The 26,984-nt window shown below is 40.7% G+C and overlaps 1 protein-coding gene across 3 annotated transcripts in view; it reads right to left on the reverse strand.

Moving 5' to 3' along the window:
* LOC126480911 (centromere-associated protein E-like) overlaps positions 1-26,984 on the reverse strand; it is a 588,622-nt gene that overhangs the window by 277,080 nt on the left and 284,558 nt on the right. For all 3 annotated transcript variants that reach the window (XM_050104316.1, XM_050104317.1, XM_050104318.1), the window contains exons 12-13: positions 24,070-24,171; positions 4,207-4,302 (exon numbers count right to left, since the gene is read on the reverse strand). In XM_050104316.1, the coding sequence (XP_049960273.1) occupies positions 4,207-4,302; positions 24,070-24,171 (198 nt within the window). The remainder of the gene's footprint in view (positions 1-4,206; positions 4,303-24,069; positions 24,172-26,984) is intronic.

Here is a 26,984-nt window from a genome sequence, read left to right on the forward strand (position 1 = left end):
TCCTTCCACCTTTCTGCTTTCCCTTCTTTGCTTAGAACTGGGTTTCCATCAAAGCTCTTGATATTCATATAAGTGGTTCTCTTTTCTCCAAAGCTCTCTTTAATTTTCCTGTAGGTAGTATCTATCTTACCCCTCGTGAGATAAGCCTCTACATCCTTACATTTGTCCTCTAGCCATCCCTGCTTTGCCATTTTGCACTTCCTGTCGATCTCATTTTTGAAACGTTTGTATTCCTTTTTGCCTGCTTCACTTACTGCATTTTTGTACTTTCTCCTTTCATCAATTAAATTCAGTATCTCTTCTGTTACCCAAGGATTTCTACTAGCCCTCATCTTTTTACCTACTTGATCCTCTGCTGCCTTCACTACTTCATCCCTCAGAGCTACCCATTCTTCTACTGTATTTCTTTCCCCCATTCCTGTCAATTGTTCCCTTATGCGCTCCATGAAACTCTGTACAACCTCTGGTTCTTTCAGTTTATCCAGGTCCCATCTCCTTAAATTCCCACCTTTTTGCAGTTTCTTCAGTTTTAACCTACAGTTCATAACCAACAGATTGTGGTCAGAGTCCACACCTGCCCCTGGAAATGTCTTACAATTTAAAATCTGGTTCCTAAATCTCTGTCTTATCATTATATAATCTATCTGAAACCTTCCAGAATCTCCAGGGTTTTTCCATGTATACAACCTTCTTTCATGATTCTTGAACCAAGTGTTAGCTATGATTAAGTTATGCTCTGTGCAAAATTCTACCAGGCGGCTTCCTCTTGCATTTCTTAGCCCCAATCCATATTCACATACTACGTTTCCTTCTCTTCCTTTTCCTACTGTCGAATTCCAGTCATCCATGACTATTAAATTTTTGTCTCCCTTCACTACCTGAATAATTTCTTTTATCTCATCATACATTTCATCAATTTCCTCATCATCTGCAGAGCTAGTTGGCATATAAACTTGTACTACTGTAGTAGGCGTGGGCTTCGTGTCTATCTTGGCCACAATAATGCGTTCACTATGCTGTTTGTAGTAGCTACCCGCACTCCTATTTTTTTTTTTTTTTTTTTTTTTTTTTTTTTACTCATTATTAAACCTACTCCTGCATTACCCCTATTTTATTTTGAATTTATAACCTTGTATTCACCTGACCAAAAGTCTTGTACCTCCTGCCACCAAACTTCACTAATTCCCACTATATCTAGCTTTAACCTATCCATTTCCATTGTTATATTTTCTATGCTACCTGCCCGATTAAGGGATCTGACAGTCCACTCTTCGATCCATAGAATGCCAGTTTTCTTTCTCCTGATAATGACGTCCTCTTGAGTAGTCCCTGTCCGGAGATCCGAATGGGGGACTATTTTACCTCAAGAATATTTTACCCAAGAGGACGCCATCATCATTTAATCATACAGTAAAGCTGCATGCCTAGCTAGTATGAATACCGTTTTCTGTTGTGTGTTCCTATGTCCAACACAACAGTTGAGTAGTTGCCTTTCCTTTATTTTATATACCATACTTTCCTTTATTTTACATACCATATAAAGTCAATTGCACAAAATGACATTTTCCATCTGAAAGCTATATTCATTTGTTGAGTAACCCATGGTTTTTCCACAGCCCTTTTTAATGTAAGCAATCAAATGCTGAATGGTAGACAAGAACACATGTGAAGAATACGGTAGATCAACTTATGCACTGGGTGTTCTTCCTTGGAGTACACGAAAATGCACAATGTGAGGGATTGTTTTAAGTGTGGGAGATGGAAATGTGCATGAGAACGAGCTCTCTGAGTGAGAATTATCAATGAATATTCATATAACTATGAATTGAATGCAGTGAGCAATACGAAGCAGATTAAAGAGGAGGGGGGGAGGGGGAGGGGGGGGGGGGGGCAGGAAACGAACAGGAATGACAGTGGGAGCAGTACAGGAGACTAGCACATACTGTGCGCAGGGAGACTGTTGGACACTTTCAAAGTAGCATATAATTATTTTATTGGGAAAGCTACATTCAAATAAAATAAAGTAAAACATACCTATCTACTAATCTGTTACCGAGAGTGGCACAGAGAATATACGTTTTTAAAATGGGCTGTATGTTGGAAGGAAAACGGTCACTAGACAATGACCAATCAATGCACCATCATGTTGTGAGTTGTGAGAACATGCAAGGCTGTTTATGTTCCTATGTTTATATACAAAATTCCTTGGGTATTTCTGAAAAATTTAAAAAGATACCGGTTCCTCAGGCCAACTTTGTAGAAATCTGAAACATTTAAATTTCCTTATTCATTGTAGTAGAATACTCTCAATAATCAGTATGAACGGCAAAAGGCCTTTCAAAATCCGCAACTCTTTGTATGACGTATGTTGATGGCACAGATGAAACTAATCACATAATTTATTGCTGGTACACCCACATTTCAGAAATGATTGTTATTTTCAGATTGTGATTTAAAGCAGTATATCTAAATTTCAAGTTCAACTGAGCACAGACTAACAAACAGCTTTATATATACACAAATGTAAAAAAAATAAATAAATTAATAAATAAATATTGAAGATAACATGCTACATCCGTCTACTACAGTACAATAAATCATCTCTGAGAATTGCCAGGCAAATTAAATCAGTTGGAATGGTAAAGTAGGAGAATGTGACTTGTAGCATAGAAACGAAAGGGGGTTTTAGTTGTTTTAAAAGTACTGAGATATTTAATTTGAATTAATAAGGAAATATGAAAAATTAGTAAGTATTTCAGCATTTTTCACATGACAGACTCTGAATAACTATTTAATTATTCACAGTTAAAATTTTATCTAGTGTCCAAAAATATTTCACTTGACAAAACCATTTCCGATGTCCAAGATAATATTCATGGCTTTTCAAAATAGCAACACTCATAAATAAAATATAAATAAATACATAAATATATTTTGAATGAAATAGTCTTAAATTACATTTAGCTGGTAAAACGCACAAAAAATATATGTACATGAGTATAGATACTTAAAATTAAATGAATATATAACAAAAACTTATCAATAATGAGACACACTACATTTTCTTTTAACAGTTATAAAAATAGACAACTGACTGTAACTTACCCTATGTATGTGTTCTGTATTTTATCAATAAGGATTCTTCAACAAAAATAGATAATTTTTTCTCTTCACTGAGATTAGTTGTTTACAAGAGTGGCCATTGTGTTTTATAAACTCCATTAACTCCAGATACATGATACATTCATAATATTACGTAGTACCCTATACAGAGGAACTAGAATGAAATACAGACTCTAACCATGCCTTCAAATTCTGCTCTGTGACTGGTAAAAGGCTTATGCATTAACTAGGAAGTGCCTTCCCTACAGTATCACAGTTTTGAAAACTTTCACAAAGAACCTTGAATATCACAAATGATATCACAAAATGTACCTACAAATATTTTCCTACACAAAAGCTAACTCTCTGCAAATTTCTCCAATCTTATTATCTTACAGCACCACAGAATAAGTAGTATGTCAATCATTAAAATTCTTGTAGTTCTTTATCAGGTACATCCTTAAATTAAGTCTAATTACTCACATACAATAACTGCAAGGTTTAATAGTTTTAAAGAGCCCAATAAATTACTATAATGGTTGGATGCAAGAAAGAAAATTCTTACAAAGTGTTAAAATTGAAGAACATGCTGTTACCCTGGGTAAATCACAAATTGACACATTTCTATTAAAGCTACAGTACACAAGCGAAGTAGTAACAGTTTCAAATGAATTTACACAAGAAATCTCACAATTCTAAGCATTCAACGAATTGGATATCTGAAAGTGCAAAGACTAATTCATAAAGTTATTAGACAGAGCAAGATCCATTAAGGAACTACTGTGTGAATCAATTGCTATGTAGCTTCAATAAAATTAATATTAGTAAAGTAGCAAAAAATTAGAACATACGTAAGCGTTTTCACTGAATGGAGACTTACATGATTCCATTGTTATAAAATTATATCGTTTGTATAATACCTACTACAGCAGTTGCTGCTGTGACTAAAAACATTTGTACATTTCCACATATCTCTCTCTGTGAAAGATCATTCACCAGAATGCTAATGAAGAAATATCAAACATCATGCACAACCATCTTAGTTGTATGGTTACTTCTAGAAGTTTGCAACCATCCCCAAGTTCTTCCAGTGTTTACACTCACTTCCACTGTTCCTTTTCCTTGGAGCTCTTCCAGCTGATTTTTTGTAGACAGTAAGGCCTCCTGAAGATTTTTGATGGTCACTTGCTGTTCTTCATTCTGTTGAGTTAAAAGTATACCATTACTGTATTATTGAAATAAAATAGTGACTTGCATAAATCAACTAGTGGAGAAAAAAGGAGAGGAGCAGGGAAAGATGGGCAGATGCATTGCCAGAGGGCTGCAAATAAATAGGGTGTTAGATGAGAATGGAAAGGGGGGGGTTTATAGGGCAGAGGTGGTAGAAACTGTTGGGTGGAGGGTGTGGGGACAATATGTTACTGTAGGCTGAGACCGGAATAATTACAGGAGTGGAGAATGTGTTGTAAGGATAACTCCCATTTACGCTGTTCAGAAAAGCTGGTGGTGGAGGGAAGGATCCAAATGGCTCGCGTAGTGGAGCAGCCATGGAAATCAAGTGTGCTACGTTCAGCTGCATGCTGTGACACAGATTGGTCTACTTTGCTCTTGGCCAAAGTCTGGCAGTGGCCATTCATCCTAGTGGACAGCTGAAAGCTGTGAATATAAGAAGCTGTGCACTGATTACAGCAGAGCTGGTAAATGACATGGCTGCTTTCATAGGTGACCCAGCCTCTGATAGGGTCCTCTGACAGGACTCGAATATGGAGTGATAGTGGATGGATTGGGCAGGTTTTGCAACTGGGTCTTCCACAGGGATATGATCCCTGTGGCAATGGGTTGGGATTGGGAATGGCATATGGATGGACTAAGATGTTGTGGAGGTTGGGTGGATAACGGAACACCACTTTAAGAGGGGTGGGAAGTATCTGGGGTAGGATGTCCCTCATTTCAGGGCACGATGATATGTAATCAAAGCCCTGGCCACGGATAGGGTTCAGTTGCTCCAGTCTGGGATGGTACTGAGTGGTGAAGAGGACACTCCTCTGTGGTAGGTTCTTGAGGGTCAGGGGAGGATTGGGGGTGTGAGGGAAAATGGCACATTTTGCAGAGTAAGTCTGAGGGATAGTGCCTGTTTTTGAACATTTTGTGTGTCTCTTTTACTGACAAAGGCTGTGGCCGAGAGCTATATGTGAGTGTCTTTTAATTGTGCCTGTCTTCAATTTGACATGTCTTTTTTACAGTAAGTAGAAATCTGTCTTTTCCTACATTAGTGACTCGCTTCAGCAACTTAAGATTTAAATATGCCTCATGCACTACATATCCCATTAGGAAACAGAACTTTTGAGAATACAGTACATATCATATCAAAAACCTGCATACAGATCAACAAATACTGTATCAACAAATGATACACTGCCTAACAAAAAAAGTGAAGAGCCTTGAAGGAGGAAGGAACAAAATGAAACTTCATGGCTGAGAAGGTATGTGATGTTATTTCAGTGATTACAAAACTGTATGAAATTTACACAGAACTTTGCAACATGAGGCCATTTATCAGTATGCTGCTGCACACCCTCTGGCCTGGATGCGTGCACTAATTTGGTTGGGAAAGCTGTAATAAGGCAATTGAATCCTATCCTAAGGCAATATGACCTACAATGATTGTAACTGTTTCTTTATATCCTAGGTACTGGCATTGGCCAAGAGTTAACGTCCGAGCTCGTTACACACATTTTATAGCGGAGACAGATCTGGGAACCAGGCTAGCCATGGAAATACCTCAACATGACACATACAGTTCACAGAGACACGTGCCTTTGTTGATGAGCTGTGTCCTGTTGAAAAATGGCACTATGATACTGTCGCATGACAGATAACACATGGGGACGCAGCACTAGTGAACCCGACAAAGCTGTATATATGTCCTAATCTTCTTCTGCCCCTCTCTCTGTCCATCCACAGAGGGGGTGACCCTCTTTGTCCCCTTCCTCTTCCTCCCCTCCTTGTCCATCTCCTCTTCCTTCCCCCTCTCACTGTCCATCTCCCCCCCCCCCAGTCTCTTTCCATCTCCTCAACCCTCTCTCTACCCATTTCCTCCCTACCCTTCTCTCTGTCCATTTTTTCCTCCTCCCTCTCTCTGTCCACCTCCTCTTCCTCTCCCTGACATTGCGCCTTGATTATTGTTACTGCAAATGAAACTTCGACTGCAAAATGAAGCCACTTAAAACTGTAAAATCGAAGGGGAACTCTTACAAACATATTAACAATAAACATTGGCAGGACTTTGTGTTACCATTAAATAACAAATATAATTCGCTTCAGAACACAAATGACAAAGAAACTGTATCAGCATACTCATCTGATAAGGTGGTGCAGGTCACTCAAAACTTAGCAAACAGCCAAGTAAGGTATAAGAAAAAACATAAAATCAAGATTTATTCAGACAGTTACACCAGAGGATTAGCAGCTACGTTAACGAAAAGCAAACCTCATGTGATTAACGAGTTTGAAATAGAAGGTACCGTTAAATCAGGAGCTGGTTTATGAGATGTTTCAACATCAATCAAGAAAGAAAGTACAGCCCTTGCAGACAGAGACTTTGTACTGGTAATGGCCGGAGCAAATGACATCAGCAGAAATGAAAGGAAGATAGATACTTTGACACTGAAGAAGACTCTCAGAGTGTTAACCCACACCAACATGATGTTGTTAATGTGCTTCATCGACATGATTTGCCCCAGTGGTCACGTGTGAATAAGGAAGTGAAGCAGACCAACAAGGAGCACAAAGCTATCTGTAAGCCCTTTAAGAATGTTTCCTTAATTAACACCAGTAGTTGTAGCAGAGAATGGCATACCAAGCATGGTCATCATTTCAATAATCTAGGTAAACGTGGTTTAAGTGATACAATTCTCAGAATAGTACTGGATAAGCTAGAGAAGGAAAAAAGACCAGTAATGTGTTTGGATTATGTTTCAACTGAGATGACAAAAAGCTTGTATGCATAGACCAGGCTGGGTGTTCTATTAACATAAGGACACAACCTGGTCAACTTTCATGTGGTAACTTCAGGTCATGTCAACTAAGAGAATATGCAAAAAAATAAATGCCTAAAGTAGAGTTTAAAATATGCTACCTCAATATTCAGGGTATGGCAGATAAAAACTTAATAGTCAACGAATTTTCAAATGATAAAGTGGTAGATATTCTATGTTTAAGTGAACATTGGTGTAAAGAGGATGAGCTAGGGTACAAAGTGTTGGATGATTACACACTACTTAGTTGCTATTGCAGAAAACAGCACGTACGTGGTGGGGTAGCAATATATGCAAAAACACCCCTTGCATCAAACTGTGGCAGGATGGATCTCAATACCCTTTGTGATGAAATGCATTTTGAAATATCAGGTCTAGTAATTGAGAACCTTAAGCAAATGATAGTAGTAGTGTACAGGCCACCTAGCGGTGACCCCCATATCTTTCTGGAGAAACTTGAGGAACTCTTAATGTACATATGCATACCGAAATTGAAAAAATACAATATTGTCATTGGACGGGATATCAATTCAAGTTTCGATGTCCTGAAGGACAGAAAAACTATGTCAGAGCTCAAAAATGTGCTTCGACGATTTAACCTGTACTATGTTAACTGCAAACCTACCAGAGGCTCATCCTGTCTAGACAATATATTTACAAATATTAAGAGAACTTGTATGTCCACTGATGTAATTAGTTTCCCTTACTCAGACCATGATGCAGTATATCTTAGTCTTAATAATGTAACTTCAGACTGCGCCAAACAAGAAACTAAAATTGTGATTACTAGACCAGTGAACAGATATAGGATGGACAAGTTTAGACATGCCCTCACTTATTTCAGTTGAGACACACATTATATTAGGCTTCAACGCTGTTCAGTCGATATTGTTTCATCAAGGTTTTCTCCATATTTCTAAATATATTTGAAAATGACATCCCCTGGAAAAAAAGTACAGTGAATATTAGTAGTAATTACAAGAAAAGGAAAACGGGGGAATGGTATACTCCACAGTTAGGGCAACTGAAAAATACTGTTATGCTGTATTCTAGTCTGTACAAAACCAGTAAATCAGTACTGTATAAAGAACTGTATGCTAAATCTAAATACAGGGTTATTACAAATGATTGAAGCAATTCCTCAGCTCTACATTAACTTTATTATTTGAGATATTTTCACAAGCTTTGCACACACATACAAAAACTCAAAAAGTTTTTTTAGGCATTCACAAATGTTCGATATGTGCCCGTTTAGTGATTCGGCAGACATCAAGCCGATAATCAAGTTCTTCCCACACTCGGCACAGCATGTCCACATCAATGAGTTCGAAAGCATCGTTGATGCGAGCTCGCAGTTCTGGCACGTTTCTTGGTAGAGGAGGTTTAAACACTGAATCTTTCACATAACCCCACAGAAAGAAATCGCATGGGGTTAAGTCGGGAGAGCGTGGAGGCCATGACATGAATTGCTGATCATGATCTCCACCACGACCGATCCATCGGTTTTCCAATCTCCTGTTTAAGAAATTCCAAACATCATGATGGAAGTGCGGTGGAGCACCATCCTGTTGAAAGATGAAGTCCGCGCTGTCGGTCTCCAGTTGTGGCACGAGCCAATTTTCCAGCATGTCCAGATACACGTGTCCTTAACGTTTTTTTCACAGAAGAAAAAGGGGCCGTAAACTTTAAACCGTGAGATTGCACAAAACACGTTAAGTTTTGGTGAATTGCGAATTTGCTGCACGAATGCGTGAGGATTCTCTACCGCCCAGATTCGCACATTGTGTCTGTTCACTTCACCATTAAGAAAAAATGTTGCTTCATCACTGAAAACAAGTTTCGCACTGAACGTATCCTCTTCCATTAGCTGTTGCAACCGCGCCGAAAATTCAAAGCGATTGACTTTGTCATCGGGTGTCAGGGCTTGTAGCAATTGTAAAAGGTAAGGCTTCTGCTTTAGCCTTTTCCGTAAGATTTTCCAAACCATCGGCTGTGGTACTTTTAGCTCCCTGCTTGCTTTATTTGTCGACTTCCGCGGGCTACGCGTGAAACTTGCCCGCACGCGTTCAACCGTTTCTTCGCTCACTGCAGGCCGACCCGTGGATTTCCCCTTACAGTGGCATCCAGAAGCTTTAAACTGCGCATACCATCGCCGAATGGAGTTAACAGTTGGTGGATCTTTGTTGAACTTCGTCCTGAAGTGTCGTTGCACTGTTATGACTGACTGATGTGAGTGCATTTCAAGCACGACATACACTTTCTCGGCTCCTGTCGCCATTTTTTCTCACTGCGCTCTCGAGCGCTCTGGCGGCAGAAACCTGAAGTGCGGCTTCAGCCGAACAATACTTTATGAGTTTTTCTACGTATCTGTGGTGTGTCGTGACAATATGTCAATGAATGGAGCTACAGCGAATTTATGAAATCGCTTCAATCATTTGTAATAGCCCTGTATAAGTATAGGAAGGCAATAAATGAAGCAAAGAAACTGCATAACATAGTAAAAATTGAAATATCTAACAATAAATGCAAAAAGGCCTGGAGTGTAATAAACTCCACTGCTCACATTAAACACAAAGAGGAAATCGCCATTACCCCAGAAGAATTTAATAAATATTGCATTCAGTCCATTGAAGAAATTAGTAGCTCAATAAACAACCCTCCTGAAAATGCACTTAGTATTATGGACAGCTGCTTTGAAAAGCTACCCCCAAGCACCTTCACTTTCACAGAAACAATATCCTAAAAATAGTGAAAAATTTCAAACCTTCAGTTAGTGTTGATTACTATGATATGTCGTGTAATTTGTTGAAAGATGTTATTGATCATGTGATTTATCCCTTAAATTTTTGTATTAACAAATGCCTAGTTGAAAGTAAGTTCCCCGGCATACTAAAAATTTCTAGAGTTGTGCCCATATATAAAAAAGGGGAAAAGAACTGTCCCGCTAGTTACAGACCTGTATCCATAACGCCAGTTTTTTCAAAAATTTTAGAAAGAATTATGTATGAGCAAGTTAGTGTCTACTTGGTTAAACTAAATATAATTAGTGATAAACAGTTTGCATTTAGGAAAGGTAAATCCACAATGGATGCAATGGACTCCCCTGTAAAATTAGTACTAGATGTATTCGAGGCTAGGGACTACGCCCAGGCTACATTTTGTGACCTGAGCAGAGCCTTTGACTGTGTAGAGCATGACACTGTGCTGAATAAGCTAGTTTACTATGGTTTTGATGACAACAGTATAAATATGTTCAGGTCTTTTCTAGAGAACCGTCAACAAGTTGTGTGCATTGGTAGGGAGAAATCAAATTTGGTTAATGTTAGGTACGGAGTGCCTCCTGGGGCGGTGCTAGGACCTTTATTGTTTGGACTAATGATTAATGACCTGTCCTTGTTCATAAATTCTCACACAATATTGTATGCTCATGACACAACTTTTATACATAAAAACTCTGATCTAGGTACACTGAAAACACTGACCGAAAATACCCTTGCTCAGTCCTCATTATGGTTCAAAGCTAATGGCTTCTTACTAAATGAAAACGAAACACAGACACTTTACTTTAGCCTCAAAGAGATTCCTAACTACCAAGAACTAGAAACTGTCCAATTTTTAGGTGTTACTAGTGACAATAAATTAACATGGGAACCACACATTAAAAATATATTGGCTAGGCTTTCAAGAGTTATTTATCTAATTAGAAATTTAAAAAGACATGTTCCCAATGACTATGTGAGATCAGCATATTTTGCCTTCTTCCAAAGCATCATCTCTTATGGAATCTTACTGTGGGGTAGTAGCTGTCATGTAAATGACATTTTACTTTTACAGAAGGAAGTAATAAGAATAATAATGGATTCTGATAAAACAGAACATTGTAAACCTCTGTTTATTAAATTGCAGTGTCTTACAGTAGTAAACTTACTCATCTACAATGTTTTACTGCACATTAGAAACAATGTCTCTAATTTTGGGTTGAGAAGTTATATTCATAGCCATATTACTAGAAATAAAACATCTGTAGATGTGTCATATCATAGATTATCAGAATTGCAGAACTCATACCTAGTTCTTGGACTAAGGATGTTTAACAGACTAAGTGCTGACTTTAAAGAACTGCCTGCAAATATTTTTAAAGCTAAATTATACAAGCTACTAGTGAACAATTTGTTTTACACCATTGATGAATTTTTTGAAGATAAAAATACTGTATTCTAATGTGTTCCTATTTTATGTAAACCAATTTACATCAATATAGTAGTTTATACAGAAATATATGCTCTTGACTTTGTCTATTGCTGTAATCAGCCAAATGACAATAAAATTTTATTATTATTATTATTATTATTATTATTATTATTATTATTACTTAAAATGAATGGGTAAATCGGTTGGGATCATCAGTAGCTTCAATGATATTATTTCTCATAATTTCAATGTGTGAATGGGTAGGACTGGAAAGTTTTGGATGGTTCAAATTCCACAGTGGTATTCTAATCGTAAGTCAATAAGCCATAAATATGACAGCCCTCTTTGAAGGTCTCTTTGGGTTTTCTGCCAGATTCTGAAATCAACATGATTCAATATTTCAGCGATCCACCTGTCCACTATCTTCAGGAGAATGTAGCAACAGTGGTCTCCTGAAGATGGTGGACAGTTGGATCGCCAAAATATTGAATCTTATTGATTTCAGGATCCAGCAGCAAACCCGAAGAGACCTTCAGGATGTATTATGCACAGAAAGCCTAGGAAGTTACATTTCTTTTTCATCTTAAAGCTGACTGCAACAAAGAAAGCAAAACAGCACACTGTTGTGTATATAATTTTTGTTTCAAATTATATACAATGAAAAAGAATGTATGTGGAAGAAACAATTTATCTGATGGTTTCAATGCCCTGATATCTTAAACTGACAGCGAGAAAGAAAATGAAACAGTATGTTTTTACAGAATAGCATTTTCTTTCTCTCAGTTGGTCTTGACACAACATCTACATTGTTGCTTCAAAAAATATACAATCTATGTCTGTCTGAATGTTAATAGATACATCAACTTGTACACAAGCACAATTAAAAGACACTTACAAACAGCTTTCCGCCACAGTCTCCATCAGCAAAAGGGAAACACACACCATTCATACACAAAATCAAGCAAACCTCATGCACATGACCATCAATTCAAGCATCTCAGTCAGAATGGAGCTATCACATGCAATGCAAGCAGCAATCTAGTGGGGATGGGGAAGAGGATGGAATAGCACAGGTGGGGGGACAGAGGAACAGAGTCTGGAGGAGTGTGCAGAAACTAAAGAGTTTACAGGTGCAGTGTCATGAGGTTTTGATGCAAGGATGAGAGGAAAAAAGGAGCAAAAGGGAGAGGCGTAGGAAAGGTGGGTGGGTGCATTGGCACAGGGTGGCAAACAAAGAGGTTGGGAGATGAAAATGTGGAGGAGATGATAACAGATGGGGTAGAAACTACTGGGTGGAGCACATGGGGACAGTATGTTACTGTAGGTTGAGGCTGGGATAATTACAGGAGCAGAGAATGTGTTGTAAGGATAAATCCCTTCCGCGCAGTTCAGAAAAGCTGGTGGTGGAGGGAAGGATCCAGATGGCTCAGACAGTGAAGCACCCATTGAAATCAAGCATGTTATGTTCAGCTGCATGTTGCATTACAGGATGGCTTACTCTGCTCTTGATCACAGTTTAGTAATGGCCGTTCATCCTAGTGACCAGCTGGCTGGCAGTCATACCAATACAAAAAAACGTGCAATTATTGCAGCAGAGCTAGTAAATCACATGGCTGCTTTCACAGGTGGCCCAGCCACTGATGTGGTAGGATAAACTTGTGACAGTATTGGTATAAAAAGTGCTGGGTGGATGGATGGGCAGGCCTTGCACTTGGGTCTTCCACAGCGGTATCATCCTTTTGACTGTGATTCATAACAACAATGGTGGAATCTTTGTCTGCAGGTAGGACGATTAGGTCAGAATTGATTTTGAGGTTGTGTATGGCTCTTCTTTCTTCTGCCAAATGCTTAGCATTCTGAGAAAGGGACCTGGGGAAAGATGGTGAGGCTAAGTTGGAGGTAAGGAATTCCTGGAAGGCAACCCACAGGTGGTTAGATGGGAGGGGGGAAGGATCATGGTTGGATGGTGGTATGAACTGGAAGAGGCAGTGTTTAATGCTGGAATTACGGTGGTTTTGTTTGGAGAGGTTGGTGACTAAGAAATGCCTCCACTACAGTGATGGGGAGAAGGCGAGTAGGTCTTTGACAAATCTAGCAAGGTTAAATTTTTGGCGCAGGGCTAAAGGTGAGGCCTTTGGATGAAACTGAAACATAAGCGGATCTGAAGGTTTTGGTGTTACAGGAATGTTATGGCTCTGGATTTGGCAGAGAGTTTGTGGGGAGTTTTGGGGTATGTGGCAAGTTGAAAATATCAGTTATGCAGGTTTTAGGTGCTATAGCGGGTATAGCAGGGGGGGGGGCACGAGGAAGAACACTGTGGGTAGGATAGGGATTGGATAGTGGTGTCCTGAGGCAGCAGTAGGATGTCAGCAGGTTGGTTGGATAACTTATGGAGGTTGTATCTGAAATGCTCCTCCAGATGCTGGAGGGCAAGGGATTCAATCACAGAGATGTGATGTATGGAGTAGAGATTGCACATAGTAGTATCCTGCGAAGGGAGCACATGTGATTCTGGAATGCCTGTGCCACGGAGATGTGTTTTTGCAATACCAGGTTTGGGGTGAGGGCCAAGGATTAGTGGAATTTGAAAAGGTGCAGGTCACTGTGAAAGGAGGGATGGGATCCAGAGAAAGGTAACTTTATGGTTAGTCCATTTGGGAGTTGGGGGGGGGGGGGGGGGGGGGGATTCCATGCTTTAGGCAGCACTGAGAAATAGGATATGGGAGCAGGTTTTAGCCACGGAAAGGGGTACTCTTCTGAACTGGTACAGAAAGATGGAGCAGGGGTCCATTGAGGCAGGAATAGTGTAAAGAAAATGGGAATTATGCAGAACTGGGCAAAATAGATGTTGACGGGTGTGAGAGTAGTTAGAAAAGCAAAAAGACATGTAAGAAAAGCACAAAAAAATGCAAAGACACAAAAAACATGCACCGAAATGCAAAAATATACAGAGATACGTAAAAATTACATATAAAAACAAAGATGAGGTGACTTACCGAACAAAAGCGCTGGCAGGTCGATAGACACACAAACAAACACAAACATACACACAAAATTCAAGCTTTCGCAACAAACTGTTGCCTCATCAGGAAAGAGGGAAGGAGAGGGGAAGACGAAAGGAAGTGGGTTTTAAGGGAGAGGGTAAGGAGTCATTCCAATCCCGGGAGCGGAAAGACTTACCTTAGGGGGAAAAAAGGACAGGTATACACTCGCACACACGCACATATCCATCCACACATACAGACACAAGCAGACATATTTAAAGACAAAGAGTTTGGGCAGAGATGTCAGTCGAGGCAGAAGTGTAGAGGCAAAGAAGTTGTTGAAAGACAGGTGAGGTATGAGTGGCGGCAACTTGAAATTAGCGGAGATTGAGGCCTGGCGGATGACGAGAAGAGAGGATATACTGAAGGGCAAGTTCCCATCTCCGGAGTTCGGATAGGTTGGTGTCGGTGGGAAGTTTCCAGATAACCCGGACGGTGTAACACTGTGCCAAGATGTGCTGGCTGTGCACCAAGGCATGTTTAGCCACAGAGTGATCCTCAATACCAACAAACACTTTCTGCCTGTGTCCATTCATGCGAATGGACAGTTTGTTGCTGGTCATGCCCACATAGAATGCATCACAGAGTAGGCAGGTCAGTTGGTAAATCACGTGGGTGCTTTCACATGTGGCTCTGCCTTTGATCTTGTACACCTTCCGGGTTACAGGACTGGAGTAGGTGGTGGTGGGAGGGTGCATGGGACAGGTTTTGCATCGGGGGCGGTTACAAGGATAGGAGCCAGAGGGTAGGGAAGGTGGTTTGGGGATTTCATAGGGATGAACTAACAGGTTACGAAGGTTAGGTGGACGGCGGAAAGACACTCTTGGCGGAGTGGGGAGGATTTCATGAAGGATGGATCTCATTTCAGGGCAGGATTTGAGGAAGTCGTATCCCTGCTGGAGAGCCACATTCAGAGTCTGGTCCAGTCCGGGAAAGTATCCTGTCACAAGTGGGGCACTTTTGTGGTTCTTCTGTGGGGGATTCTGGGTTTGAGGGGATGAGGAAATGGCTCTGGTTATTTGCTTCTGTACCAGGTCGGGAGGGTAGTTGCGGGATGCGAAAGCTGTTGTCAGGTTGTTGGTGTAATGGTTAAGGGATTCCGGACTGGAGCAGATTCATTTGCCACGAAGACCTAGGCTGTAGGGAAGGGACCGTTTGATGTGGAATGGGTGGCAGCTGTCATAATGGAGGTACTGTTGCTTGTTGGTGGGTTTGATGTGGACGGACGTGTGAAGTTGGTCATTGGACAGGTGGAGGTCAACGTCAAGGAAAGTGGCATGGGATTTGGAGTAGGACCAGGTGAATCTGATGGAACCAAAGGAGTTGAGGTTGGAGAGGAAATTCTGGAGTTCTTCTTCACTGTGAGTCCAGATCATGAAGATGTCATCAATAAATCTGTACCAAACTTTGGGTTGGCAGACTTGGGTAACCAAGAAGGCTTCCTCTAAGCGACCCATGAATAGGTTGGCGTACAAGGGGGCCATCCTGGTACCCATGGCTGTTCCCTTTAATTGTTGGTATGTCTGGCCTTCAAAAGTGAAAAAGTTGTGGGTCAGGATGAAGCTGGCTAAGGTAATGAGAAAAGAGGTTTTGGGTAGGGTGGCAGGTGATCGGCGTGAAAGGAAATGCTCCATCGCAGCGGGGCCCTGGACGGTCGGAATATTTGTGTATAAGGACGTGGCATCAATGGTTACAAGGATGGTTTCCGGGGGTAACAGATTGGGTAAGGATTCCAGGCGTTCAAGGAAGTGGTTGGTGTCTTTGATGAAGGATGGGAGACTGCATGTAATGGGTTGAAGGTGTTGATCTACGTAGGCAGAGATACGTTCTGTGGGGGCTTGGTAACCAGCTACAATGGGGCGGCCGGGATGATTGGGTTTGTGGATTTTAGGAAGAAGGTAGAAGGTAGGGGTGCGGGGTGTCGGTGGGGTCAGGAGGTTGATGGAGTCAGGTGAAAGGTTTTGCAGGGGGCCTAAGGTTCTGAGGATTCCTTGAAGCTCCGCCTGGACATCGGGAATGGGGTTACCTTGGCAAACTTTGTATGTGGTGTTGTCTGAAAGCTGACGCAGTCCCTCAGCCGCATACTCCCGACGATCAAGTACCACGGTCTTGGAACCCTTGTCCGCCGGAAGAATGACGATGGATCGGTCAGCCTTCAGATCACGGATAGCCTGGGCTTCAGCAGTGGTGATGTTGGGTGTAGGATTAAGGTTTTTTAAGAAGGATTGAGATGCAAGGCTGGAAATCAGAAATTCCTGGAAGGTTTGGAGAGGGTGATTTTGAGGAAGAGGAGGTGGGTCCCGCTGTGACGGAGGACGGAACTGCTCCAGGCAGGGTTCAATTTGGATGGTGTCTTGGGGAGTCGGATCATTAGGAGTAGGATTAGGATCATTTTTCTTCGTGGCAAAGTGATACTTCCAGCAGAGAGTACGAGTGTAGGACAGTAAATCTTTGACGAGGGCTGTTTGGTTGAATCTGGGAGTGGGGCTGAAGGTGAGGCCTTTGGATAGGACAGAGGTTTCGGATTGGGAGAGAGGTTTGGAGGAAAGGTTAATTACTGAATTAGGGTGTTGTGGTTCCAGATTGTGTTGATCGGAATTTTGAGGTTTTGGAGGGAGTGGAGCTGGAAGTGGGAGATTGAGTAGATGGGAGAGACTGGGTTTGTGTGCAATGAGAGGAGGTTGAGGTTTGCTGGAAAGGTTGTGAAGGGTGAGTGAGTTGCCTTTCCGGAGGTGGGAAACCAGGAGATTGGATAGTTTTTTGAGGTGGAGGGTGGCATGCTGTTCTAATTTACGGTTGGCCTGTAGGAGGATGCTCTGAACAGCCGGTGTGGATGTGGGAGAGGAAAGATTAAGGACTTTTATTAAGGATAGGAGTTGACGGGTGTGTTCATTGGCTGAGTTGATGTGTAGGTGAAGGATTAGGTGGGTGAGGGCAATGGATTGTTCAGTTTGGAACTGGTATAGGGACTGATGGAAGGAAGGGTTGCAGCCAGAGATGGGAACTTTAAGTGTGAGGCCTTTGGGGGTGATGCCAAATGTCAGACAAGCCTGAGAAAATAGAATATGGGAGCGTAATCTGGCTAGGGCGAAGGCATGTTTGCGGAGGGAATGTAAATAAAACTTAAAGGGGTCGTTGTGGGGGTGTTGTGAGGGTGACATGGTATTAGAAGGTGGAAAGTGTAACATGAGGTGAAATGAAAATGAAAATAAAAATAAAAATATATGGGGAGAGATAAAGGTGAACCGGAAAGTAACTGGAGACCTGGAATGAAAAAAGGCGAAAAGGTGTTGGTTACAGCTGGGCTATGTTGGACTTGGGTTGATAGACAACGATGTGCATAAAGGTTAGGTGGTTGTGTTGCCGCCAAAACACGTTAAAGGACGGAGAAATTAGGGAAAATTTCGAAAAAACTGCGTGTAGTATATTAAAAGGAGTGGTATTGTGGTGGCAGATTATGAAAATTAGGCTAACAATTGTCTGACGAAGAAATAATGACGTTAAAACCTGTGGGAAGCGGCTAAAAATTATAAGTGATGTGGGAAAAACGGAAATGGAAATAAAGCGAAAGTTATTAGAACTGGCCGAAATGGTTGTTTAAAAGGTGAAAGGAGCTGTTTGTGAATTAGAAACGGTGGATATTATAGCGGCGGTAGTGCTGAAAGCGGCAAAAAAATTTTTTTGGTTATGGTTTGGAAGGGGGTTACGTATTATTTAGTATATATAGGCGGGATAAAATAGTATAGCAGATTACGGTAAAAAGGAGAAGGTGAATACAAAGTGAAACTACTGGCAAAAACAGAAAGAGGAAAATAAGACGACAGAAAAGATTTCGAAATGCAACAGTGACAATAACAAACGTAATTGTTGGATTCAAATTAATGATATCAATATAATAGAGGGAAACATTCCACGTGGGAAAAATTATATATAAAAACAAAGATGAGGTGACTTACCGAACAAAAGCGCTGGCAGGTCGATAGACACACAAACAAACACAAACATACACACAAAATTCAAGCTTTCACAACAAACTGTTGCCTCATCAGGAAAGAGGGAAGGAGAGGGGAAGACGAAAGGAAGTGGGTTTTAAGGGAGAGGGTAAGGAGTCATTCCAATCCCGGGAGCGGAAAGACTTACCTTAGGGGGAAAAAAGGACAGGTATACACTCGCACACACGCACATATCCATCCACACATACAGACACAAGCAGACATATTTAAAGACAAAGAGTTTGGGCAGAGATGTCAGTCGAGGCAGAAGTGTAGAGGCAAAGAAGTTGTTGAAAGACAGGTGAGGTATGAGTGGCGGCAACTTGAAATTAGCGGAGATTGAGGCCTGGCGAATGACGAGAAGAGAGGATATACTGAAGGGCAAGTTCCCATCTCCGGAGTTCGGATAGGTTGGTGTTGGTGGGAAGTATCCAGATAACCCGGACGGTGTAACACTGTGCCAAGATGTGCTGGCTGTGCACCAAGGCATGTTTAGCCACAGGGTGATCCTCATTACCAACAAACACTGTCTGCCTGTGTCCATTCATGCGAATGGACAGTTTGTTGCTGGTCATTCCCACATAGAATGCATTACAGTGTAGGCAGGTCAGTTGGTAAATCACGTGGGTGCTTTCACATGTGGCTCTGCCTTTGATCGTGTACACCTTCCGGGTTACAGGACTGGAGTAGGTGGTGGTGGGCGGGTGCATGGGACAGGTTTTGCATCGGGGGCGGTTACAAGGATAGGAGCCAGAGGGTAGGGAAGGTGGTTTGGGGATTTCATAGGGATGAACTAACAGGTTACGAAGGTTAGGTGGACGGCGGAAAGACACTCTTGGCGGAGTGGGGAGGATTTCATGAAGGATGGATCTCATTTCAGGGCAGGATTTGAGGAAGTCGTATCCCTGCTGGAGAGCCACATTCAGAGTCTGGTCCAGTCCGGGAAAGTATCCTGTCACAAGTGGGGCACTTTTGTGGTTCTTCTGTGGGGGATTCTGGGTTTGAGGGGATGAGGAAATGGCTCTGGTTATTTGCTTCTGTACCAGGTCGGGAGGGTAGTTGCGGGATGAGAAAGCTGTTGTCAGGTTGTTGGTGTAATGATTCAGGGATTCCGGACTGGAGCAGATTCGTTTGCCACGAAGACCTAGGCTGTAGGGAAGGGACCGTTTGATGTGGAATGGGTGGCAGCTGTCATAATGGAGGTACTGTTGCTTGTTGGTGGGTTTGATGTGGACGGACGTGTGAAGTTGGCCATTGGACAGGTGGAGGTCAACGTCAAGGAAAGTGGCATGGGATTTGGAGTAGGACCAGGTGAATCTGATGGAACCAAAGGAGTTGAGGTTGGAGAGGAAATTCTGGAGTTCTTCTTCACTGTGAGTCCAGATCATGAAGAAGCACACACAATGTTTCACCTCTATACATTAAATACATATTTAATACATTACATATATTTAAAATATATGTTGTTGTTGTTGTGGTCTTCAGTCCTGAGACTGGTTTGATGCAGCTCTCCATGCTACTCTATCCTGTGCAAGCTTCTTCATCTATGAGTAACTACTGCAACCTACATCCTTCTGAATCTGCTTAGTGTATTCATCTCTTGGTCTCCCTCTACAATTTTTACCCTCCACACTGCCCTCCAATACTAAACTGGTGATCCCTTGATGCCTCAGAACATGTCCTACCAACCGATCCCTTCTTCTAGTCAAGTTGTGCCACAAACTCCTCTTCTCCCCAATTCTATTCAATACCTCCTCATTAGTTATGTGATCTACCCATCTAATCTTCGGCATTCTTCTGTAGCACCACATTTCGAAAGCTTCTATTCTCTTCTTGTCCAAACTATTTGTCGTCCATGTTTCATTTCCATACATGGCTACACTCCATACAAATACTTTCAGAAACGACTTCCTGACACTTAAATCTATATTCGATGTTAACAAATTTCTCTTCTTCTGAAATGCTTTCCTTGCCATTGCCAGTCTACATCTGATATCCTCTCTACTTCGGCCATCATCAGTTATTTTTCTCTCCAAATAGCAAAACTCCTTTTCTACTTTGCCTCATTTCCTAATCTAATTCCCTCAGCATCACCTGAGTTAACTTGACTACATTCCTTTACCCTCGTTTTGCTTTTGTTGATGTTCATCTTATATCCTCCTTTCAAGACACTGTCCATTCCGTTCAACTGCTCTTCTAAGTCCTTTGCTGTCTCTGACGGAAGTACAATGTCATCGGCGAACCTCAAAGTTTTTATTTCTTCTCCATGGATTTTAATACCTACTCCGAACTTTTCTTTTGTTTCCTTTACTGCTAGCTCAATATACGGATTGAATAGCATTGGGGAGAGGCTACAACCCTGTCTCACCCCCTTCCCAAACACTGCTTCCCTTTCATGTCCTCGACTCTTATAACTGCCATCTGGTTTCTGTACAAATTGTAAATAGCCTTTTGCACCCTGTATTTTACCCCTGCCACCTTCAGAATTTGAAAGAGGGTATTCCAGTCAACATTGTCAAAAGCTTTCTCTAAGTCTACAAATGTTACAAACCTAAGTTTACCTTTCCTTAATCTTTCTTCTAAGATAAGTCGTAGGGTCAGTTTTGCCTCACGTGTTCCAATATTTCTACTGAATCCAAACTGATCTTCCATGAGGTCGGCTTCTACCAGTTTTTCCATTCGTCTGTAAAGAATTCGTGTTAGTATTTTGCAGCTGTGACTTATTAAACTGATAGTTCGGTAATTTTCACATCTGTCAACACCTGCTTTCTTTGGGATTGGAATTATTATATTCTTCTAGAAGTCTGAAGGAATTTCGCCTGTCTCATACATCTTGTTCACCTGACGTTAGAGTTTTGTCAGGACTGGCCCTCCCAAGGCTGTCAGTAGTTCTAATGGAATGTTGTCTACTCCTGGGGCCTTGTTTCGACTCAGGTCTTTCAGTGCTCTGTCAAACTCTTCACGCAGTATCATATCTCCCATTTCATCTTCATCTACCTCCTCTTCCATTTCCATAATATAGTCCTCAAGAACATCGCCCCTGTACAGCCCCTCTATATACTCCTTCCACCTTTCTACTTTCCCTTCTTTGCTTAGAACTGGGATTCCATCAAAGATCTTGATATTCATACAAGTGGTTCTCTTTTCTCCAAACCTCTCTTTTTTCCTGTAGGTAGTATCTATCTTACCCCTCATGAGATAATCCTCTACATCCTTACATTTGTCCTCTAGCCATCCCTGCTTAGCCATTTTGTACTTCCTGTCAATCTCATTTTTGAGATGTTTGTATTCGTTTTTGCCTGCTGCACTTACTGCATTTTTGTACTTTCTCCTTTCATCAATTAAATTCAGTATCTCTTCTGTTGCCCAAGGATTTCTACTAGCCGTCGTCTTTTTACCTACTTGATCCTCTGCTGCCTTCACTATTTCATCCCTCAGAGCTACCCATTCTTCTACTGTATTTCATTCCCCCATTCCTGTCAATTGTTCCCTTATGCTCTCCCTGAAACTCTGTACAACCTCTGGTTTAGTCAGTTTATCCAGGTCCCATCTCCTTAAATCCCCACCTTTTTGCAGTTTCTTCAGTTTTAACCTACAGTTCATAACCAACAGATTGTGGTCAGAGTCCACATCTGCCGCCGGAAATGTCTTACAATTTAAAATCTGGTTCCTAAATCTCTGTCTTACCATTACATAATCTATCTGAAACCTTACAGTATCTCCAGGGTTCTTCCATGTATACAACCGTCTTTCATGATTCTTGAACCAAGTGTTAGCTATGATTAAGTTGTGCCCTATGCAAAATTCTACCAGGTGGCTTCCTCTTGCATTTCTTAGCCCCAATCCATATTCACATACTACGTTTCCTTCTCTTCCTTTTCCTACTGTCGAATTCCAGTCATCCATGACTATTAAATTTTTGTCTCCCTTCACTACCTGAATAATTTCTTTTATCTCATCATACATTTCATCAATTTCCTCATCATCTGCAGAGCTAGTTGGCATATAAACTTGTACTACTGTAGTGGGCGTGGGCTTCGTGTCTATCTTGGCCACAATAACGCATTCACTATGCTGTTTGTAGTAGCTTACCCGCACTCCTTTGTTTTTATTCATTATTAAACATACTCCTGCATTACACCTATTTTATTTTGTATTTATAACCCTGTATTCACCTGCCCAAAGGCTTGTTCCTCCTGCCACCGAACTTCACTAATTCCCACTATATCTAACTTTAACCTATCCATTTCCCTTTTTAAATTTTCTAACCTACCTGCCCAATTAAGGGATCTGACATTCCACGCTTCGATCCGTAGAACGCCAGTTTTGTTTCTCCTGATAATGACGTCCTCTTGAGTAGTCCCCGCCCGGAGATCCGAATGGGGGACTATTTTACCTCCGGAATATTTTACCCAAGAGGACGCCATTATCATTTAATCATACAGTAAAGCTGCATGCCCTCGGGAAAAATTACAGCTGTAGTTTCCCCTTGCTTTTTGCCGTTCACAGTACCAGCACAGCAAGGCCATTTTGGTTGGTGTTACAAGGCCCGGTCAGTCAATCATCCAGACTGTTGCCCCTGCAACTACTGAAAAGGCTGCTGCCCCTCCTCGGGAACCACACGTTTTATGTTTAAAATATAATATACAGCTAATATTTGTCAAAATGTTTATCGGAGCATAGTGTAAAAAACTGATTTAAACTGATCAAGAAATTTTCGATATTTTTGTCAACAACATTAAACAACAACTTGTCTCTATACAGTAGTACAGATTTATATACAGTATATATATGTATTTTTTAAATATGTAGCCCATGTCTGTCTGAACATTTATTATAGTATTAGAGTATTACTGCTATGCTTGATGGATGTGTGCTGTTTATAAGACTTATAGGGTCAAAATCTTGAAATTATGTTCACATTCTAAGTGGCAGGATACAGCAGAGAACGTGTATACAAAATTAATCATGTTGGAGGAAATACAAAATACATGAAATCAAGGAGAAATATATGTATTTAAAGATTAAATGCACTCTGGACTGGTATTTGGGAGGATGGTGGTCCAACCCACCATCCAGCCATCCCGATTTAAGATTTTCTGTGATTTTCCTAAATCACTTCAGACAATGAAAGGGCACAGCCCCCATCCTTCCCTAATTCAAAGAGACCGATGACATCACCGTTTGGTTCCCTCCACCAAATCAACCAACCACGATTAGACAGGGAAAACTACTGTATGCACATTTAAAATATAGGTTAATCAGTAAAAAGGATATAACTATAAAATGCTGCTCACAGATGAGGCACTGAGCTGGGTACAGACATGTGGAAAAAATAATATGTGGACATGATTTCAGAGAAAGTCCTTCTTCAAATTTCCCTGCATCATGACCTACCTCCCCCACACCCCCCCCCCCCCCCCCCCCCACCCCCCAACCCCTCCCACACAGACACACACATAACTGTAGGCCGACTAGAGCAAAATAGGTTAGCAAGTTATAATAATCCTTTCTAATGCTGCTGATTCATCATGCCTCAGCTCTGCTTCTTGGCGAGCAGCCATTTACCTCATATGTATTAATTAACACATACGCTTCATCATATGACATCCTTAATATTATTTCTCACTGAATAAACCATCAGAAATAACCATACTAAATATTCATAACATAGCATATGAATGTACACATTTATGAACTTACCCTCTTCTCAGCTTTTGCAAGAGCTTCTTTTTGTGCTTTCTCTTCTTCACTTTTATCTTTAAGTTCTTTAGACAAATCTTCTGCTGATTTCTTCATATTCTCCTGAGTAAATTAATGAAACCATGAATTTACATTTTTCAGTTACAATTATGTTAATAACAGACAGAGACAAAATATTCATTATTTTCTTTGCACTACACAGTACTGGAAAGTAAGGCATACCAACAATAATGTAATATTTGAACACTATGATAAATTAAACCTGTAGACTATGTTCTTACCCTCTGAGAAAGACACAACATCCCTAATTTCCCAGCACACACCCTTAAATCAACCAATACCTGTTTCCTACTTTCAAAAACTTTACAAAAGTTCTCCTGTGTACCTTGGAAAAAGGATGTGGTGGAGAATGCCATCAACACTACCTATCGGTTGTTTCTAGAATGTGTCTTCACTTTACAGTGCAATTGCGGAGCCCATATGTGGGGCTTCAGGGGCCAACAATCATCAACAGTTCCTCGTACTGGTACAATGTAGGAACTTTCTTGAATGAATTCTTCCCTCTTTACAACTGTGTACACATTTACCGTGTCACACATCACTCAATTAGTCATTCTAGTAGAGTGCCAGGCATTTGTCACAAAATTATTTTGTCTTACAGAACAGCTGGAGTGGAGTGTCTTTCCTACACCTTTCATAAGTGGAGTATTTATGTTTCTAGGCAGATATCTCAAATTAATTGGGTTAAGGATGTTTAGTGTGTCGTTTACAAAACCAGAGATCTGGCACTCAATCCTCCTGGTACTGGAATATTTTTTGGTAACATCACTTTTTTCAAACCTGTCAATGAGCTGTTAATGTGAAATATGTCACATTACACTATTTATTTATTGTTTTATTCAGAGTCCATGCCAAATTGTTAAGTCCCCTATAACTAGAACAGTAAGTCAGTTCAAAGGTTGGAGGAAGGGAAATGCATACCGCCTCCTTTGGGACCTTGAATAGTAAAGCACTGCTGTGTGCAAACCAATATTTGGGTTGCAGACAGCTTTATTTCACTTACTAGACTGTAGTAAAGTTCTGGTCTTATAAGTAGCATCAGAAATTGAAAGTAACACAGAGAAATTTAACGTTTAAGCAAGCCCCACATTCAGCTTAAAATTACCTTGAGACTGACAATCCACTGAGTTGTATGCCAGTATCAAGCCACTGTCAAATTGCCTTTTTTTTTTTTTTTTTTTTTTTTTTTTTGGGGGGGGGGGGGGGGGGGGGGCGGCTTCCATATGCTAGTTGTTATGCTGTTTTCATAGGATGTACGGAAAATTAAAATTTATACATCGGGTGGAGAGAATATGGAGCATAGAAAAAGTGCCTTTGTAACATAGTAACATGTGTCAAACAAAAGATATTGGGAGGCAAGAACAAAATAAGGACGATTAGAAGTTCCATGAAGCATTTTAAAAAACCATTGTAAATTAAATGCTAAACTTCTTTTTTTCTGCAAATTAGTATGGAAATGTGCAACCAACCGTAGATGCTGAAAATGGCAACAAATTTGGGAGGGAATGCATTTTGTCTGATAGAATTTACATGTTGCCAATCAGTAGTGAGCATGCAACGAGCTTTCTGTGGCAAGTTTCACAAGACACCATCAGGTTACAACAGCATAGTAAAGCAACACAAGAAATTGGAGGAGGATAGCTGTTCGCTAACAGTATCACCTATTTTGTAGTGCTGCAACCATGCCTCACACCACAACCTGAAACTGATAGCAAATATTTTATCCTTCAGCATAATGGCACACCTCCACATTTCCACAATTGTGTATCAGATTATGTGCATGAGACACTGCCAAGTCACTGTATAGGCCATGCTGCAATCACTGACCTGCCAAGTGTCCACCATATTACCCAACTCCATGCTCTGACATTTTTATTGTGGGGTTAAATCAAGGATAGCATTTATATTCCATCTCTAGTACATGTCATCAAAGACTCACAACACATTGCAGCAGTTGTTCCTATCTTCACATCTGATATGCTGGATCAGTTATGGGCAAAATTGAACTACTGATTAGATGTGTGCCATTTGATGAAGGGTGGACACACAACATTCATGATTACTGTAAAAACTTTTGACAGCTTATCTTTTACATACTATATCATTTGTTACATCGTTCTTGGCCACTTTTTTGAACAGTTTCATAGGCCTTTAATTGCCTGTAGAGAGGTCTATGTACTTTACTGATCTTTTAAGTTAACAAAATGAAGTTTAACACATAAAAGCTAATCACTGTTAGTTTGGACAGTGAAAAATCTAGTTTAATGATTTTGTGTACAGTTATTTACAGATTACTCCAGGCTTCCAGTATTCAACTGGACTTTGAAACAAGAAGAATAAAAAGACTTATGAGGCACTCATTGAAATAGTCAAAGAGCTCAGTAAATTTGAACTGAGTTTTCACCATGTAAGTACATTGTCAGTATTTGTGAAACATTGTTTGTTTTTTTGTTGTTTAACTCGAAGGCAAGCAGAGATTCTTCTTCTTCTTCTTTTTCTTCTTCCTCTTCTTCTTTATCCTAAGGTCCACCCACTTCATTAGTATTTACTGCTTTGGATCTTGGACACCACATTTGCCACATTACGTCTTATTCTCTCTTCATAGATTATCCTCATGTCTACTTGCCATTCATTTTGAGGCTTTAAACAGTTTTTGCAAAAATAGTTAATTCTACTCTCAGGATATGTCCAGAAAGTTCTGGTTAAGAATTATGAATTATTTAGGAATAAAGAAGATGGCTCACTGAAAGCCAGAAGCACTGCATCATCTATAGGTACACAAACAAAAGGTAAAGAGCTCGGCTAGCTTTTGGAATGCACTTCCTTTTCAAGCTTGTAGGAAAAACACACACACA

The sequence above is a fragment of the Schistocerca serialis genome, chromosome 5 (assembly GCF_023864345.2).
Source record: "Schistocerca serialis cubense isolate TAMUIC-IGC-003099 chromosome 5, iqSchSeri2.2, whole genome shotgun sequence".
In the NCBI taxonomy this organism is placed as follows: Eukaryota; Metazoa; Arthropoda; class Insecta; order Orthoptera; family Acrididae; genus Schistocerca; species Schistocerca serialis.